At 39.1% G+C, this 19,532-nt stretch overlaps 1 protein-coding gene across 1 annotated transcript; it reads right to left on the bottom strand.

The window, feature by feature from the left end:
* Positions 1–2,580: 2,580 nt before the first annotated feature.
* LOC139735788 (C-signal-like) lies at positions 2,581–10,739 on the bottom strand. The gene is made up of 5 exons (XM_071646538.1): positions 10,416–10,739; positions 8,298–8,349; positions 7,709–7,896; positions 6,098–6,244; positions 2,581–4,588 (listed from the first exon to the last, which is right to left on the bottom strand). Exons 1-5 carry the CDS (start codon positions 10,539–10,541, stop codon positions 4,358–4,360), a joined length of 744 nt encoding a protein of 247 aa, XP_071502639.1. The 5' UTR covers positions 10,542–10,739; the 3' UTR covers positions 2,581–4,357.
* Positions 10,740–19,532: the final 8,793 nt, after the last annotated feature.

Consider the following 19,532-nt stretch of genomic DNA (forward strand, 5'->3'; position numbering starts at 1 on the left):
AAGAATATCGTCCCACCTTTTATTAGAATTGCTTTGTTTTGGATATCTCAGCCATTTGAAAACCAATTTTCATCACATAAACTGGTTATTCTTCTTTGAGCTCCTCTTAGAATTACGGTGGTCTTCCATATTTCGCTAGAAGTTTCTCACTATCTAGAAAATCATCATCATCAAAAAAAAAAAAAAAAATGTGATTGGCAACCTGATTAAGCCCCATCTCGACCGTGCACAATCCCTTGAATTACACTTTTTTGTCTGGTATACGCGATTACCATTGTCACATCAGAATGAAGAGTAAAACTATCTTGACGAGAAGATCATCTTTTCATATTATTTAACCCTATAAAGACTGGCGGGGGGGGGGGGGGAGACACATTGTGCCCCCTACCAAATTTTCGTTTGCCAATCCTATACCCTTTATCCGATTTTAACCAAATTTGGTGACTTTTCCTAAAATCTTATTGTGAACATTTTGATATATAATTTAGCTTTGTCTGATATTGCTGGTTGCCATGGCAACCGTAAATTGACAACCATGTTCGCCAGATCTTGCATGTTTTTTCTGTTCAAATTTCAATCAATAATATATGGGTGAAATTATGGTTTTCTTGGCTGTAATTTGCTGAGTGAACAAAAAGTGAAGTATATTACCCTGAAATAGTCTTCTTATTATTTCCTTTATTCTTATACGACTTAGGCACCAAACAATAGATATAATAGAAATAATCGGAAATAGGGCCTACAGCATTTTCCGATTCACAAGAACTATATTTTGTGACATTATCAAACAAACTTTGCCTGTAATATCATTTTTTGATCATATCATCAATCTGCAAACTAAAAATCCAATATTATGGAAATATTAGATGAGATACCAATATTTGCACTTATCCAGTGAAAACATGGTTTCATATATTTCTTGATATTGTAATGAATAGCGCCCCCACATGTTGACCATGAGAAATTTCATCCCAAACGAATAATGAAGGTGGACTTGCTTTTCCTTTGTGGCAAATATGAAAATGATTGATATAAAATAAAAGCATACATAGTGGGGATAAAAATATAAAGAAAAAATATGATTTTAACCCATTTCCTATGTATTTCTTTAAATTTGGCAAATAGCGCCCTCAATAGGTGACCCTGAGAGATGTCAAATGTTTGGTCATGTAGAGTATGAGTTGTTCTACCCTTGTGCCAAATATGACGGTGACACATCACATAAGAAGTCCCCCCCCCTCCCCCCCCCCCCCCCCCCCCTTTGGGCCTGGAAGGGGTCAAAATAGCTTGGGCTTTATAGGGTTAAACTGCGAGAAGAGGTTAACAGAGGGAGATGGACAGTAGATATCTAAGAAATGAAATGACAACCAAACAAAGCTGAGTGATGGAAATTGAGCAACTTATAAAAGCAAAAATCACGGCAAATGTAGTAATAGTCTTAACCATGTTAAACTAAAAAAAGAAACATCACAATTAAACAACAACACATGCATACAAGCAGACTAGTTCATAGACATCTTGTGCAATCTAGCAGAAATCACCTAAATTAATGTTAGAAACCTTATTTTTATGTCAAGTGCTATCTGGGGCAAATTATTTGTATGGCCCCCTTTTTTCTCTCGCTCTTCTTTCTTCCTTTAAAACAACGTTAGAAACATGCACGGTTTTTGGTATATAGCAAAAGTTGCCAGCAAGAATGCTATGTATGTATGTGAACAAAATACAAAATGAGGACGTGTGCAACATATTACAAGCTGACAAACAGACAGACAGACATGCAGACGCACCCATTATCTATCAACACACTGTAAGATATGTGACTCTGCATCACCCCCACCCCGGAAAAGAAAAAAAAAATCGCCAGACATGGCTGTTGAGCCAAGGGCAGATTCTGAGAAAGCTTCAAAATACAAAATGTAAAATAAACTTTCATTTAATTCAAATGGACTCTACACTAGATCGATACATGGGCATCATCTTGTGATATACTGGAAATAAAATCTCAATTCATTTGAATTGAATTGTGATAGCATTAAGCAAAACAAAGAATATAAAAATTCTCAGCCTTCCTTTTGAGAGCTCACTCAAGGCATTCAAAATTGTAGCTACTATGTATATGTTGTATCTATACATGTACTTGTACCTATAAATAAAAAGGCTTATATTTAAATTTATCAGCTTACCCGTGAAGAAAGCATACTGTATACACTTACACTGTATGTCACTTGTACCTTTGCAAATGTAGCTTAATTATAATTTCATACACACACTGCTCATTTCTTTCATTACCACGTAGGCACACACACATACACACTCACACACACACAGCCAACCCATGGAAAGTAAATAACACAGGGTATCAGTATCTTTTGGAAAAATTAGCAGTTGCAGATAGGAAAGCATATATTTATTATATACATTATTTACTCAAATATGTACATAATTCGTTCCATCATACATTTTTATTATTCATCAATACACCAGGGTTCTCATCTGGCATCTTGTGCAGATGATTAAAAATCACACTGATCCACAGTCAAGTGAAAAAAAAAATATTACATTTATTTATTTATTCATTCATATATCGGTCAAGTAAGAAAGATTGCACATGCTAAGCATATTAATTTGAATCTAGTAGAAAAATCCTTTCTCGAACTTCCTTCTTTTTTTTTAAGGACAAAGAAAGGTTGTTGAAAAAAGAAAATCTAGTTGGTAACTCTGGTACAGATATAGACTGTGACAATTACACCCTCATATTCTCCCTGCCAAAATTGATAAAGGAAGAGCACAACATAATACAAAAAGAATTTAAAAAGAAAAGAAGAAAATTTTGTGTTAAACCTACAGTAGCTCCTCCAAAAGGCTCTGGGAATACATAGAAAAAACTTGTTCCAACACATGAAGAGATTTATTGCAAAATGGTCTGAGTGCCATTTTTAAAAACATTTCAAAGTAAGTCCATCATCAGATGGGGGAAAATCAAACCTTTCCAGAAATACACGTACCTCACTTGTAATATAACAAGGAATATTCTAAAAGTTAAGATTAAATATATCCTGTATTTTCTTTGTTTTTTAGCAGCTTTAATCACAAATATCTCAACTTAAGAATGGATTTAGCTCATTTTGTGATATATCTCTTCATATAATGGTGAGGAATGTGAAGAGCCCTGGTGGGCCTGATGTTCACTGAAGTTTCAAGATACATGTACATACAGCCTTAACGGTGCATAGGTCCTGTAGTGTAGAGGGCGCTGTTGACGATATTGCCAATCACCGTTAGCATTGATATGAAGATTGCCGAAGCTGAGCTATCATCAAGAGTAAAGTGCGTAGGTGTTGCTAAGTAACGTTGCCTTCGTTGTCTTCTCTGCACATCGCACAGTCTGTAGTAATGCCACGGTGCGTGCATATGTGCTTCTTATTATGACATCACAAAAGAAGTTTGCTAAAGCTGTCATCCTCCCTCAGCCAATCATGAGCCGAACTGTGATCGGACCACTGACTACAGTGAATCGGACTTCTTCGGACTCGGGGAAGTGGGCCACAGCGTAAGCGCTAAAGAGGAGTTGATAGCATAGGTCTCTATAGGAAACTTACGCCCTGCGCCCGCGTACGCTTTTGACTATACTGCGGAATAAAAAGACGCCACCAGGACCATGCACCTTTAAGGCAGTTTTCCTGCTGGTTCTCCTTGATGGTGTGTTATTGGCTGAATTGCACTCACCTCCTAAGAGACGATGTACTGTATTGTTTTTCAACTGCATCTCCACAAACTACACAACAGTAATAAAGGCAGTATAGTGTCACTGAATCAGTTCTGACCAATTAAGAGACAGGTTGCATCAATCTGACGTCATGATCACACTCAAAGATTTTAATACATAAATCATACTAAAGGGATATGTTTGATTCAACGTTCTTTAGAACTGCAGTTTGCTAGGGTATTTCACTGAAAGACAGACTGATTTGTAACAATTCAATTTCAATAGGTCAACTGATTTTTTTTTTCCACATCAAAGTAGATTTGACCCATATAGATACTATTCAATTTTGAAGCCATAAAGTTGAGTGGTTGGGAAGCTACTTAGTTAATTGATGAAATGCAGTATCTTGTTTCCTTTTTTCCACTGTTCCACAAAATACAATAATAATTTTCACAATCTTGTCAATAAATAAAAAATGGACATAAGTCAGAATTTCTTTGAAGACAAATCTTGCATGCTAGATTCCTTGATTTTAAATACAGTTGTACACGAGTTGCTTGAATGAAAAAAAAAATACACTCATACACAAACAGACAAACTTGAATCATTTCAGATCTCTGTGGGATTTGTGATGAGAGGGCTCTAGTATTTTCAGAACTTGTTGACGCTGATGGGCAACCTGTTGGACAGGAAGAGGCCATTTTCTTTGTCTGAGAGTTGACTGCAGATTTTGAGCAGGCTGGACACGGAATCCTGCGGCGTTCGGCTGGCGTGTGGACCTCCCATATCGGTCTGGACCCAACCTGGACACAGGGAGGTGACTAGGATGTGGTCCTTCTTCAGACCCAAGCTCAGGCTCTTTGTAAACATGTTGAGGGCAGCCTTTGGATAATGAGAGTGCCAAGAAAAAGATAATCCAGACTTAGACCTTATCATCAAACACATAATACAAAACTCTGAATATACATGTAGGTATAATGAGCTAAGCCTCAATCAAAAATGCAACTGAAGTCATAAATAAGAGGAGTGTTGCCACATTTCTTTCATACAATCTTTATGGCCCAATTTCTCAATTGCACAGTTCACTCCAGTTATAACAAACATATAACAAAGTTTCTCTACACAAGGGTGAAAATTTAGGTCTTAAAATTGTCTTCATAATTTTACATAATTCATCGTTCAGCAATACAAAATTTTGATATTTTGGTTTTTGAAAAAAAAAAGACTTGATTTGTCTGCGTAAATATGTGTTCCAGATCGCCTACAGCAACAGGCATCTAGCACACTGACATAGTTTATGCGCATGTGCAAGGTACACCAATTTTGCACTAAATAGTCCATGGATTAAATTCAAATCGTGGATGAGATTTAGAGTACTTTCATTAAATAATTGCTTTAACGTTGGTCAAAAATGCAAGTATCATAACTGGTCATGACTGGACATTGTGCAAACAATATCTGTATGTATAATGCATTAATCTTCAAAAAAAAAAAAAATACTTAGCTGATCTATATGCCTTGATGGACAAACAGCCTAAAAACACAATGCCTGTCACTCCAGCAAAAATGTATAGGCCAGCTGAGACTACATCTGTTTGAATACCTCTGTGGGAGTTTGATGTGTGCGTGTGTGTGTGTGGGGGGGGGGGGGGGGGGGAGTATGTTGTATTGCAAACATTGGATTCTTCCAAAGCTAATTTGAGTAGCCCTTTTCACAAAAGCATATATGTACAGTAAAAAGCTGACACAAGTTTGTAATTGTATGTAGCATATTGTATGTTCTTCTGCTTCACAAATGTACCTCGTGATAGTTTTACTAGCTTGTGCAATATAAATGTGCTGTATCATTATTATTACTATGCAATATACATAATACATACATTTATAATATACATGTGTTGTGACAGTGTATTCTACACGTATGTACAAATGTTTAGATCATGTCACTGCCATCATAGTACAAATTGCTTTCTGCCATGTGGCAGATTTTCTGGAAAGTTAACTTCTAACAAGAACCACACATGCACCAGTAATTAGAGATATTATAGCCCAGTGACATACATATGTTAATGTACCTTCAGAAAAAACAAAACAAACAAAACAGATGGCTGTCCATTGACACATGTCAATATCTATCCTTTTTTTTTCTTTTGTAGAACAGTCAACTCCCATTTCAACGCAATCCTCAGGATCAGCAGTTTTCTTTCTTTATATTAAAATTTCAATGTATCAAGACAAATTAAGAATTTAAAAAAAAAATCTAATTGATTTAGTATTGACAATTTTGCATTATAAATTTTTCTTTCTTGTATCCAAAATTTTGTTACAGGTATAACTAGATTAGTTATAACAGAAATGCATTGTACATGTATTTCAACGAGATTGACTCACTTTACTCTCCCTGTAACCAGCATTGCCACCAGTACTCTCTGCAATAGAACCATAGCCTGAAGAGATGTTGATGACTGCTGCTCGCTCAAAACTGAACTGCTTAACAGTGCTTCTCTTAGAAGCCTGCCGCAACAATGGCAAAAAAGCCTATAAAAGAAACCGAAATAATTAAAGCATAGTTAACAAATCTGTAATCACACAGAGCACAAAAGGTCACTGCATTATATAACAATGGGCACACAGGAAATTCAGGTGCTGATTTATTTGTAGAGTACATTCCACTTTACTTATAAAATTGTCTGTAAATAATTGCTGAGAAACACATAATGATCTTCTATTGTCAAGAAACTACTAAAGATTTTTTTTCTCGCCTTATTCATATTTCTGACTTTGTTAATGAATTATATTTCACGAAGAGTTGCATCCTTTATTCTTAATAACATGGTCAGTAATTATTCAACAAAAAAACATGGTAAACAAAATATTGTTTGTAATTTGAGGAGAAAGATATAAAGGAGCAATTGTACAGCTGTATACTTATTTTCATGTATACAGCGAAACACTAACACCAAAACACATTCCAATATACTCATATCTATGGTATGTACATTGTACACTATTTACCTGCACATTACTCAGCAAAATTTTGTGACCCTTCATATTTTTTAACAAGGCCTCATAGTAAATATTTCAACTGTATAAATACAGGTGTATGCTATGCATGATCAATGACTCAGAACAAAGAGTACCCAATCTCTGTCAAATCAAATTTTTGTAACTTATTACATGAACAAGTTTCATCAGTTTGAAACAGTAGGTGTCATGGCTGAACCTTTTTCTTTTTTTTTTAAATCAGATTGATGGTATGAGGTCTAGTAAGGAAGATATGGACCCATTCAGGCCACTTTTTGATGGCCTGAAATACATGTACAACTGTAGAAGTACATTGGCCCAAATCAAAAAGGAAACATATTATAACAATTTATATTTGTAAACCTAGATGCCCGATTGGGCCACCAAAAGATAGCCTGTATGAAAATTTGGTGGCCCAACAAAAATTTTTAGTGGCCCCAGTCCACAGCCAATGTTGAGCCCTGTACTCTTGTACATACATTAACCCAAACAAACATAAATCAGGGCTCGACACTAACTTTTTTGTTTGGTGGCCCGATGGGGCCACCAAAATCCTCAATTTCAAATTTTTGGTGGCCCGAGAGAAAAATTTGGTGGCCCCGAAAAAAACAATAAAAAAACATTAAAGTCCTGTTTTTTTAATGAGTCAGATATCTAAGTTTTATCCAGTCATAGTAAGAATTGGAAGTTGGACATATCTACTCATAAATAAACCTCAACAAACTCGCAACACTCACTCTCAGGCACTCATTCAGTCCTTTTCATGCATCCTTTAAACAATATAACTGCTAATTTCTGGCGCAAAAAGTTACGATTTAATTGACGTACGTACTTTTCAAAAAATTTTGGTGGCCCAAGGCGGGCCACCAAATTTGCCTTTTTTTTGAAATTTGGTGGCCCGACTTTCATTTTTGGTGGCCCCGGGCCACCGGGCCACCGTTAGTGTCGAGCCCTGATAAATGTACGCATATTACAAACCTGAGTGATCCTCATGGGACTAATGACATTAATGTCCATGATAGCGGTCAGGAGTTCTCGGCTGACATCCTCGTAGCTCTTGGTTGAATAAATGCCCGCATTGTTGATCAGAACGCTCAGACCCTTCTCACCTACGAGTCTTGAAACTGTCTCCACAGCCGGCTGATAGGTGGCTTCATTCTGGACATCTGCATCCATTAAAAAAAATAAGTTCATTTACATTGCAAAGAAAAAGTGTACTTTACCCCTTAAAAATATCTTGGCACAATATTAAGGTTCTTTTCACACACCAATAATTGTGTGTGGCTTGGAAAATTACAAACATTTTGAACGTGTCTAATGAAGATTGAAAAATCCTTCAAGTTTAGGCATGTTCTTCACAAGAAATTTTCAAAACCTTCATAATCACACAAGTTCATAATCTCAAAAGAAAAGACCAAGTGAATTATCCATATCATTAACATCATTATCACCATAAATTGCATGATTTCTAACAAAACTGGTAAACTTTTCGTATGTTCTGAATTTAATCTAGCACTACATAATTGATGACTTGCAAAGTGAAAAGATCAAGAGAGTATGTACGTACCTAATTCAACGATGTGAACGTTGTCATTGCTTGCCGCTAAAGCTTTGAGTTCCTGTGTAGTAAGATGAAAGCAATAGGCCTACACATTGCTTTTTCTCTTCCTTATAATCTTACAAGATACTCTTTACGACTCAATATTTCTTTTTTTTTTCATATACAACCCTCAGTTGGCCATATACATGGTAAAACGTCAAGACTCTAATTTCCCTAATGTACAGGAAAACACTGGTACAAAACAAATATTTCATGTATGGTTCAGAATAGAAAATCATGTACATATACTCATGTGCATTTATTCTCAATATTTTTTCCTGTTTTTCAGCCAAACAGTTCAGTGTATTTTGGAGCACAGTTTCTGATTTTACATTTCACATCAAAATCCTATGGTATAAGGATTTTACCACCAGACAACAAAATCCATATCATGGTTAAATCTTCATCATTACTGCTGATCTTGCAATGCCAGAGCAAATGAGAAAGCCACTGGACCAGAAAGGAAAGCTACAAAGTCTACTACCCTTTGCACACTGAAGTGTCTATACAGCATGCAACGAGCCAAGGCGAGCTGCGCCATGGCCGTACTATGTTCAAACTTAAAACATGCTTGTATGGTCTACTCTGGCATTCTTCTGAGACAAGAAGAGGACCAAAAATTCTTTAGTGAATCTATGCCAGTGATGTCACCAATGACCTTTGCTATTGCTGAGTAGTATCTCAGTGACACTTCAAATGCTTGCAGCTGAGTCATCGCTTTTAATTAAAAAATTAAAAAAATATCTTAAAAAAGCTAGGAAGCACTGTCATAATGTAGGCGTAGACATGACATACAGATCAATCCATCTATCATTTCAATGGTAAACACTTCTCTCTTGCAGAGTGAATCAGCACATAAACCACATTTCACACAGGATGCCATCACAAACCCAATCATTCATCCATTTTGCACAAAACCTTGCATGCTGATCAACGATCACTCTTTTTAAATGCATCCTGATGTGGAATTCATGATGTCCATGAAACCAACCAAGGAGGTAGGCCTACTAGGCTAGCCTAGTACCTCCTTGATGAAACCATGAACATGATGAAGGGATGCAGACCTCAGCTGCATATCTCAACCATTTTACACAAGACATGAGGTGCACATTGCCCAGCTAGCTCGTTATAGACGGAGATGAATACTATCTTCCTATGTGCTTGCTAATCTGCCTTACTAAGTTGCAAAACCGGCCTTTCAACCAATGCAACTCAAAAGGCTCATCAACACACTGCGCCGTACCTGTACACTAGTACAAGCAAGGGTTGAGGAGCTCCTTTGCCCTTGCTACCAGTGCAGTGATGCTGTAAGTGTGATACTAACTGGAGAATGGTCTGTATGTTGAGGATGAGAAGAATTACGGAGGAAGAGGAGAATCGAGGATGAGATTATGAAGCAAATTTAGAAATAGTTACTACAGTAATTGACTGAAAGATCAGTCTGTATCTGGTCGTCCGGATATGTTCCGCGGAGACTGCATCTGGCTTCATGGATCCCCTCTGGAGGAGAGCGATAACGTCAAAAAAAAGAAAAAAAGACTCCTCCGCAAAGACGGATTTTTCCGTCTACTACAGTAACAGAGTAACACTAACAGCGTAGTGAGTACTACAATGTATTTGTCTATGGTAGCAGGCCCAGGGCTGCAGACCATTTTTCAGCAAGGGGGTGGAGGCAGAGTTCCGAAAGGTAAGGTCAACCGTCAATGGTATTCCCTCCCCCTCCCCTTGCATCTCCCAATGTACAGTAAACTTTCCGTTCATGGGACCAAAACAAGCCCAGGCAGACGCTAGTTCAGTAGTTGTACTGTACTTGTATCATCAGTGCAGTAGCTAGAACACCCAGAGTACAGACGGAATGTCAATTTGCATGATTTTGATTCAGGTTAAGGCTTAAGCCTTAAGCCCCCTAAATCTTAAAGTTTAAACTCCACTCTCACAGCACAGTACACATCACGACATCTTGCGATTACAGCATTCTTTCTTTGCAGGAAAGAGGGAGATCATTACCCCTGCCCAAGAAGTAACAGTGCCAGTGAGGTATACATCTCATACATGCTAAATAAAAAAGCTGAGCTACAAACCTACCTTCGCCTCCCGTGGATTTCTGCACGATGCAAATACGTGGGATGGCTGCGGCTTTCGCCGGGCGAGCTGGCGTACAAACTCCAGACCGATTCCCCTGTTCGCACCGGTAACAAACACCGAGTTCATGATGAATTTGACTGACTATAGTCTAAGAATCGGATTTTCAGGAGGCCTTGCGTGACCACTAACTCTCAGTAAGTGATCTAAACTTCAGCTCTTCACACGATGTTGCCTTTTTCCAGTGGTCGGCAGTGGTTGAATTTACAGTGTTTCGCCTATTTTCAATCGCAAGGGCAATCATACCGGCGTCCGACGTACAGCGACCGCCTCAGCCGAGTCGCTCTGGCCGCGGGTAACGGTAGCGCTGCATGCACGTAAAACAGGGAGAGCGCCGGAGGCTGCATGCATGGTACGGGTAGGGGCACAGAACTCTCTACACACTCTGTGTGTGTAGAGTTAATGGTATGGGGGCGGGTCCACAGCCAACAGCTGGCGTCCTAGCTACCAAGCCTGGACAACAAGGCCTCGAGCGTTACTTGTCTGCCGAGCAGTGTCTGAAAATAGACTAAGCAATGTTTTTTTTCCCCTTTTTTTGTATGTTTGTTTGTTCATATTCCATCTGAGAAGATGCCTAGATAACCCATATTCAGCTATGCTAAGCTGGTCTCCCATGGGGTCCAGGTGGCTGTGGCGTAAATACTCACTCCTGAGCTCCTGTAAGTAAGGCCTGCACGCCACTGAAACCAAAAAAGCAAACAACAACAAAAGCAACAACAACAACAACAACAACAACAACAACAACAACAACAACAACAACAACAACAACAACAACAACAACAGTGATCGCTAGACCGAGCCACGTAAAACAGAGGTCCTAAATGGTGCGTGGTCCCACCTTTTAGGGTATTAGAACCTCTGCTATTCCATAACGATTTTCATAGCTCGTATGCTCTTTCATATTTCATTTTATAAGAGGTTTCTCATTATCTCACAATGTTATCAAAATATTTATCAGAGAGGAGATCATCAAGCATCCCAATAAACTCAGTAGGGTTAGAATGCGGGGGTCTATAAATTTCCCCCAGCATGATGTTACCTTTGTTTGGAGTTATAACCTGCACAAAAATACACTCTATACATTTTGAAGTAATGCTGTATTCATGTAACAATTGACAATTCAGAGTTTGTGAAACATAAAAGCCTACTCCGCCACCTCTTTTCCCGGTTCTGTTATTGGTAAGCAATTTAAAACAATTGATGGAGCATTGAGAAGAAGGCAGTTTACGATATAGCAATTGAAAGAACAATCTCTCTGACAAAGAGGGTCAGCCCATTATCAGTGATGGACTTTTTATGACCTTATTCAGTGGCGGATCCACAGGGGGGCGCAACCGGCGCATGCCCCCTTTATTTTTCGTTAAAAGCAAAATAAATAAAAAGAAAAAATGAAATGAAACCCGGAAGTAACACCAGAAATAGTGTTACACCCCAACCCCCCTTTACAGAAATCCTGGGTCCGCTCTTGTTGTCTATGAAATCTTTCCTATATGATAAATATATAAACAGGTATAAGAATCCATCTGGAAAAATTAGGTGTATAAAGTGCAGTGATCTGTCGGCTCAACTTAAACCTTTCACCACTAGTCGTCATTCACGCAAACATGATTATTCATCAGTAGTCATATGGGATAGACTTTCTTCCTATATGAAAATCACATGAAGATCTGGTACTGGAAAAAATAATGGCGTATGGGATTTTCGGAAAGATGGTAATTTTGAAAATGTCAGGCCTCGTGTATGACTTGTATAATGTCTAAACAACTAGGGAGCCTTTCTTTTTCTTTAATTTTGCGATGGACAATGTCGAACACTCTTTCACACTCTCTTCACCCGTGATTATACTAAAGAGTATATAATATTGAGTGATTGTTGATGAATATAAGTCATTCAGAATATTTGCACTCTCGAATTGTAGGGCTATATGCAGCGACAAAAGCCAGCCAGCCACACACACACACACACCCACACACACACCCACGTTTTTTGCCCGTCTGAGCTGTGCAGGGAGGAGGTCTGTGAAAATGTGATATGTGCCGTGTGAGTTCTTTTTTCTTCTTCTTCTTCTTCTTCTTCTTCTTCTTCTTCTTCTTCTTCTTCTTCTTCTTCTTCCTTTCTCTCTCTTGATCCTTTTCTCAGTTCACCGAGTCCTTGCGCCTATATCAAAAACAAGATGGGAGATTCAAACTTGTGTGTATATACCATGTCAGGCCTTCGCACCTTCGCATCTATTGCAGCTAAAGCTCGTCTACAGTAAATTCCACAATATTGACTTTCATCTCGGATCAGAGCTATACCTGTCACAGGTCATGACTGCTCTCCTCGCAGTGAACTCAAGTTTCAGACTCTATCCAAACTACGAACTAGCCAATGCCTGATTTCCTCGAACAGCTATGCCCCAGTTTCATACTTCCCCTCGGAATTCCTCCACGAAAGCTAACCACAGCTAACAAAAGTTTCTTCAAACAAAGTTAGTTCCCATCTACTTTTTATGTGGTCAATCCCCACTCATGTAGTATACGAAGTTGTTATCATTCCACTCAACAAAACAATGCAGTCCACACTCACAGCCTGTGCACATAAAAACGTTTATTTCCCAAAGATACAAAAGAGCTGTATTATATTCATCTAAATATAATTATATAGAAATATTTATATATACATATATATATATATATTATATATATACATATACATATATAAATATAAATATATATATATATATATATATATATATATATATATATATATATATATATATATATATATATATATATATTTATTTATTTATTTCGACCAGGAGCAGACGTATACCCTTGTGTGTATGTCTGCTTCAGAAACGGATCTTAATCTAACATCACATCGCATCCTGGTCGCTGATGAAGAATGCGGTGACGAGAACCTGTTTGGTGTCTTGTTTCTTTATCATGCGCTTTCCTCGCTAGGATAAAGCGTTTTTAGTCTAATGCCATTTTAGGTTTTTATCACATAAGGCCTACAGGAGCTGTTCAATAATTGATTCCTCTGGGAACACAACTTTATTGCCTACCCGCCACACTCGGCGCCAGAATCCAGTGGATCGATCAGTATAGACCATGAGTCAACTTGGCAACAATTATGATACTAACGGATCCACTTCGGGGGACGGCGCACCGGGCGCCCTCCTCCTCCCCCCCCCCCCCTTATTTTTTTTTTTTGGTCAAAACAAGACATAAAAAGAAAAACATTGAGGGGTAAGTGCGCCCCTTTAATCTTATAAAGGTGCCCCCTACGTAATACCTGGATCCGCCCTTGAATTTAGACACTAAAGCTATCAAAGGTATACCAGACCTAATTGGCCTATTATTTTGATTTTCTGCAAGAAGTTTAGATAGGCCTACTCCAGTCCGATTGGCAACCTTAGTTCTGCTGCTATCTCTCACAAAATTGTGACTGAGTAGTACATAAACCCCGAGTCCAGAATAATTATTATGGTAAAAAGCAAGCAAGCAAAACAATCAAAACGTTATGCTGCCCTTGTATTGTTGAACGCCAAATCCCGTAGTGGTACGTATTATCATGCAACAGAGGCGGGAATACAGGAATTCCGCAAAGGGGGGGGGGGGGCGCAAACAATATTTCTGGTGCTACTGGTGCTACGTCTGGGTTTCATCTCATATTTTCTTTTTCTTTCTTTTTTAACAACAATTAAAGAGGGACCGGCGCCCCCACCTCCCCCCCTCCCCCGATCCGCCACTGCATAAAGTACAGTACAACAATGTAGGCTAAGTCCACGTGAGACGAAATCACCAAGTTCGTTCAAAAAAGGTTAGTGCCTCTTTGGTTAGTTCTCAAAGCGCATTGCTCCCTCCCTCTTCTTGTTCAGGAGCGCCCAAGAGATTTTTTTTCCTCCTGCTCACCACCACTAGAGGGCGAACAGTACTAGAAGAGGAAACTTGTCACATGACTTGACCACCTGTGGTATTGAGAAACTCGCTCTCCGTCGGCACGAGTACATGTACTGTACACACAAGGGCTATCGGAGTGAGCCGCGGAGTGGAGTGCAGGAGCCCCATCACCAAGGATCACTGAGGTCGAGAAGATATCCGGATTTCCGTAGCGAGAGTTGTAGAAATTTGGAAGTATTTCAACCCCACCACGTTGGTGAAGTGAAGGAACGCCGAGTCCACCTGATCTGGCGACCGTATATCTATAAAAGAGCATTTCCACACAGCGCACTCCAAATGTTTTCTCTGTTTAGTAGTACGTACTTCAGTTCAGTAGACGAGATACGAAAAACGATAAAAACGTTTGTTTACTTCACCTGCCTGTTCGTCTCTCGTCTCATCCTCATCTCACTGAGTCACACGGTACAGTGTCACATGTTGTTGAATACAGTGGAAGCAGTTGTGGAGCGGTAGACGCACGTTTCAAAACGTCTGTAATCGGTGTGAGGTTTGTTGCGCCAGTTATTGCTTGACAAGAGCTCGTGTGTCGTGAGTCGGAGTAGACTACATGTATTAATTACCAGTAACGTTAAACGATATTATAAACTGTGACAGTGAGGATTTGTGTACAATTTTGTAAATCAAATCGCCCCTGTGCTGTGAATTCTGCAATTTTGGTGAACCTCCAGCTGTTGCCTTGTTTGCTGTTTTTTTGGTGGTGAGGCCGGGACTTTTGTAAGAAGGTAAATATATTATAATGAGATGAGTGGAAAAAGATGAGGTTGAATGTACTCCAAAACATTACATGGCCATGCCGGCCAGCATGGCTTATCCTAACTGCGACCAGCAGCCCCAACGTACAACGTACAGTGTTGGGGCTGCGCCGTTTTGGCATCGATATTTTAATGTTGTACCAAACGGGTGCCGTTCCGGCGCTGTATTTCCTTAATTTTTCAACAAAAACTACTGGGAATACTTACATGGGTCGACTAAACCTAAATGATTCACATCGGCGACTGTTTGATGCATTTCATTGCTTATGATGCAGAAAATGCTGTCTTATAAGGCAAATATCTTCAGCTCACCGATGCTCACTAAAACTCACAATCACTTGCACATGCGCACACAATGCATTCAGTGCAGTGCATTGACAGCTGTATTACTCGCTACATGATGCATATTCACCGTGCGATGATGCATTATTCATATCCTTCTGCGTCCGTAACGTTGACGTCATTGTTTACGCATGCGTAGATGCGTACTGATGGATATACACGTTCAAAATAGCAGCAAAGCTCTCCACTAGGGCAGACCGCCTACTCCTAAAAAATGTGGAAAATTATGCAGTTTCCAGATAAATTGGTGAGAAGGACCAAGGCAATGGGGTAGTGTATATTTCATTTTATATTGTCACTGTGTTTATGATGAACATTTAGCCATGGTTTATTTGTGAAGTTGCCGTATATGTGGCAATAGGGAGTTGTTCGTGATTCTCACTTGAACGAAACTGCGGGGTAGCCTCCAGGACCCCGCCGCAGAGCGGCGGGTCTCCGGGGCTAGGCTTATCCATAAGTTCAGGCCACATATTCAACTGATTATCATTTATAACTTGCAAGGGTTGTGTGTTGTATCACATCTCAAAATGCATTTCAAATGGCATTTACAAACGTTTGAGATGTGTTTCGTGGGATGCCACATTTATCTAACCATCAAACGGGATTCAAGTATTATCACTGCTGGGTAGGCATAAAAATCTGTCTGTCCGGAGGAGTCTTGCCTACCTACCTACCTATACCTATTGAAGATTCTGAACGCAGGCTGAGCCTCTGTATTCAGAATCAGGATTAGTCCTTAAAGGGGAAGGCTAGTAACTAATGAGTGGGAATCAGTGGAAATGCTGGGAGATGATTGTTCCAATCCTTATGGGATTCATTCAAGAGTTCATTGTATATCTATTGTTGTGTGAAAATGATTTGCTTCAGAACGGTCTTATATTCAAGTAATGTGCAGATTAATGCTCTGTCACTGACCAGGGACGCTAACCTGGAAGCATTAAACTGCACATTACTTGAATATGAGACCATTCTGAAGCAAATCATTTTCACACAACAATAGATATACAATGAACTCTTGAATGAATCCCATAAGGATTGGAACAATCATCTCCCAGCATTTCCACTGATTCCCACTGATCAGTTACTAGCCTTCCCCTTTAAGATGAGCTGGGTCATGACCAGGTGGTGTGGCGTCGAACTTAAATTTTATGGGTTCATTGTCCCAGAATTTATCCAAACCAACTTCAGAACTGAAGACACTGGGTGCATCTATTAAATTTCTTGGTAAACTATTCCATGGTTTCCTGATACGCATGTAAAATTGAGTTTCTTCTTGTAGTGGTATGTGATCGAAAAATATTTTTTTTTACAATGTCCTCTTGTGCATTTCTTTATTAAACCCAAATCAGGCACTACTTCCTGATCATATTTTATGAAATAATTTAAAAGCTTCAATCATGTCATATTGTCACCTCGTGCCCTGCGGTATGCTAGAGTTGAAAGTCCGAGGTGCCTCAATCTCTGTTCATAAGATAAAGATTTTATTTCACGTACCGTATTAATTTTGTGGCCCTTCGTTGGACATTTTCTAAAGCTAATATATGTTTTTTTTCAAATAAGGACTCCATGCCGCATGGGCATATTCTAAAGGAGGTCTTACCAAAGCTTTAAATATAACAATAAAAAAATGTCTTTAATCATTTTTTTTTAGACTTTTACGGCTTCGCCATAATAGCAGGAGGGGATTCTATGATTCAAAGCCTGACACAGTCTCTGTGGAATAGATATCCCCGATGACAAGATACGGACCAATCTTTCGGTCAAACTGCTGCATGCTGAGCTGCTTTGTTCGTTCAACCCAGGAAGTAGAGTAGAGGTCGACTGATGTGCATTTTTTTTTGTAACTGAGGGCGGTTGGCGTGTGTACTGAAAGTTGACCTTGGCAGCTCTGAGATATTGACGCATTTAAAAACAGAGTTTACACTGTATATACGTCTACTTGCAAAAAGACAATTGTGGTCTCAAACGCATTACAAATTGCCCTTTGAATGGTGCAGAGCTACCAAGTCTCACGCATTCTGCGTGAGACTCAAGCATTTAGGGGCCATCTCACGATCTCACGCATGTCACCCATTTTTCTCACGCATCGGGCGAAGTCTGCAACTTTGGCCTATAATAATGAGCATAGCTCAAAAGATTAAAGTGATAGTTGCAATTGAAGGTACATTTCCCTTTTGTCTTTCAAAATAAGTAAAAAATGGTCACTTAAGTATGCACCTGATCGCACCATTAAGAGCTAAACATTGGAACAGCTCCCTACCGTGGGAGGCCACAGGGGGAAAAAACCCCTCCCACACCCTCGCTCACTGGCACATTCGCGCGCCGAGATGCCGACTGATGCCGAGTCATGAAAATCTCACTCATAAAATTTTTTTGAACTTGGCGTCCCTGAATGGTGTGTCAAATTAGCATGCAGCTTGTACTTTCTAATGTGCGTCTGAAAACATGATTGCATTTATCTATCACCTGGAAATGCCTCGAACGCATTAAGGATCATGTTTGCTGTCTCAGAGAAAATTTTCAGATAAATGCCCCCTTAGTCAGGACCCATGTCACGACTAATATGGAATGGCCATGCTACGGTGCCCTGCATAGTTTTGAGTTAACTTTGCCTTCAATGCCAAGACAATACAAGTAAATTTAAGAGTGTAGAACCTATAGACATTTTGTGTTAAAGACTCTGTACTTATGATGTATCAAAGAGCGAACTTTTAGTTTCAGTTTCTCCACAATGCCATTATGATCCAATTGTGGCCGTGACCGTCGACCACAATGAAATTAAGGCATAAACATGGCTAATGCAATGTAATTAACTGTTTGCTAGTCTGCCACTTGCTAGCAGATTCAACTCCTGATCTGGAAAATGTATGCCCACATTCTGCTGAAATTATTTGTTACTATAAAATGGGCTTTAGAATATCTGCAATCTGATTGGTCAATTGTCATGGATTGATTTTTACTGATCCACACACTGAGCCTTGCTTCCCGTAAAATCTGAACGCATTGCCATGCGTCCAGTAAAATCCAAACGCATTGCTCGAGTCTTGTATTTACATTGTTGGATTGATAAGATCTGTCCATTGTATTCTGATGTATTATATTTCTAACTTTTAGAGTGCAATGACTTCACTGTTTGTTTGCTTACAGAGTTTTAGTGTTGTTGTTTTTTTTTTCAAAAGTGGAATTCTTTGTTTTTAAAAATTTGACTGTGGTTGGTAGTTTTGGTAGGAAACAATGTTTCAGGCAAGAGTAAAGTGATGTAATGATTTTGTTCACAAACAATTATATGTCTATGATATAAATGAGTTACGTACTTGAATTCTCTAAGCAGCAAAACAACTTGTATAACCGGGTATCTGTAGACAAAGGAAATGTCGCACAATTGTCACTGACCCCTTCTGAGAGTTCAGGATATAGAATAGTTACACTTTATCCTCAGTAAGTGTGTAAAAGTGCAACTTCAGCAATCTATGGTAGGGGCACTGGGTAGGGGAAACTGGTCATAAAAAATGGCAAATATCCCAGTCAAGGAAAAGGGCTGTATCATGATGAAGATTCATTGTGCAATTAGTTTCACTCAATAGAATAGTTTGCTCGTCTATGTTTATAGCCAGTGTGAGTAGCAACTGCAAGTTTAACATATTCAGTGGTGTTTACGTGTAGTAATTGTAGTGCGTTCCACCCTTTCATTGCATGGGTGGAGAATTTACATATATGTTATGTATGTTGGCAGGTGGTGTGATGTATGTAATACAGCCATGCAGTACCTGCAAAGTATTAAGGCACCTTGCCCATGAGTAATGTGTCCCCCGTACAGCTCAAGGGGCCTACCACACATTTAAACTGGTAGGAGAGTGGATTAAGAAGTGCCAGGTATACTACCCTGTACACTTGTACACTGTATCAACTCAACCATCCAGATCCATGAGAGTTTATGTTGAATACGCCCACACCCTCCCCCAATTTTAAGACCATTCCTTCCTTTCTTATCAGAAAGTTTGCAAGTCATACTGTATCTC

Source organism: Diadema antillarum, unplaced genomic scaffold (genome assembly GCF_040938485.1).
Source record: "Diadema antillarum isolate AM-2024a unplaced genomic scaffold, OU_Dant_1.0 seq00000597_RagTag, whole genome shotgun sequence".
In the NCBI taxonomy this organism is placed as follows: Eukaryota; Metazoa; Echinodermata; class Echinoidea; order Diadematoida; family Diadematidae; genus Diadema; species Diadema antillarum.

Coding starts and splice junctions, on each gene's coding strand:
- LOC139735788 (XM_071646538.1), bottom strand. CDS start 10,541: ATGAACTCGGTGTTTGTTACCGGTGCGAACAGGGGAATCGGTCTGGAG. Junction 7,897..8,297: donor CGTTCACATCGTTGAATTAG/GTACGTACATAC, acceptor TAATGGATGCAG/ATGTCCAGAATGAAGCCACC. Junction 6,245..7,708: donor GTCCCATGAGGATCACTCAG/GTTTGTAATATG, acceptor TTTCTTTTATAG/GCTTTTTTGCCATTGTTGCG.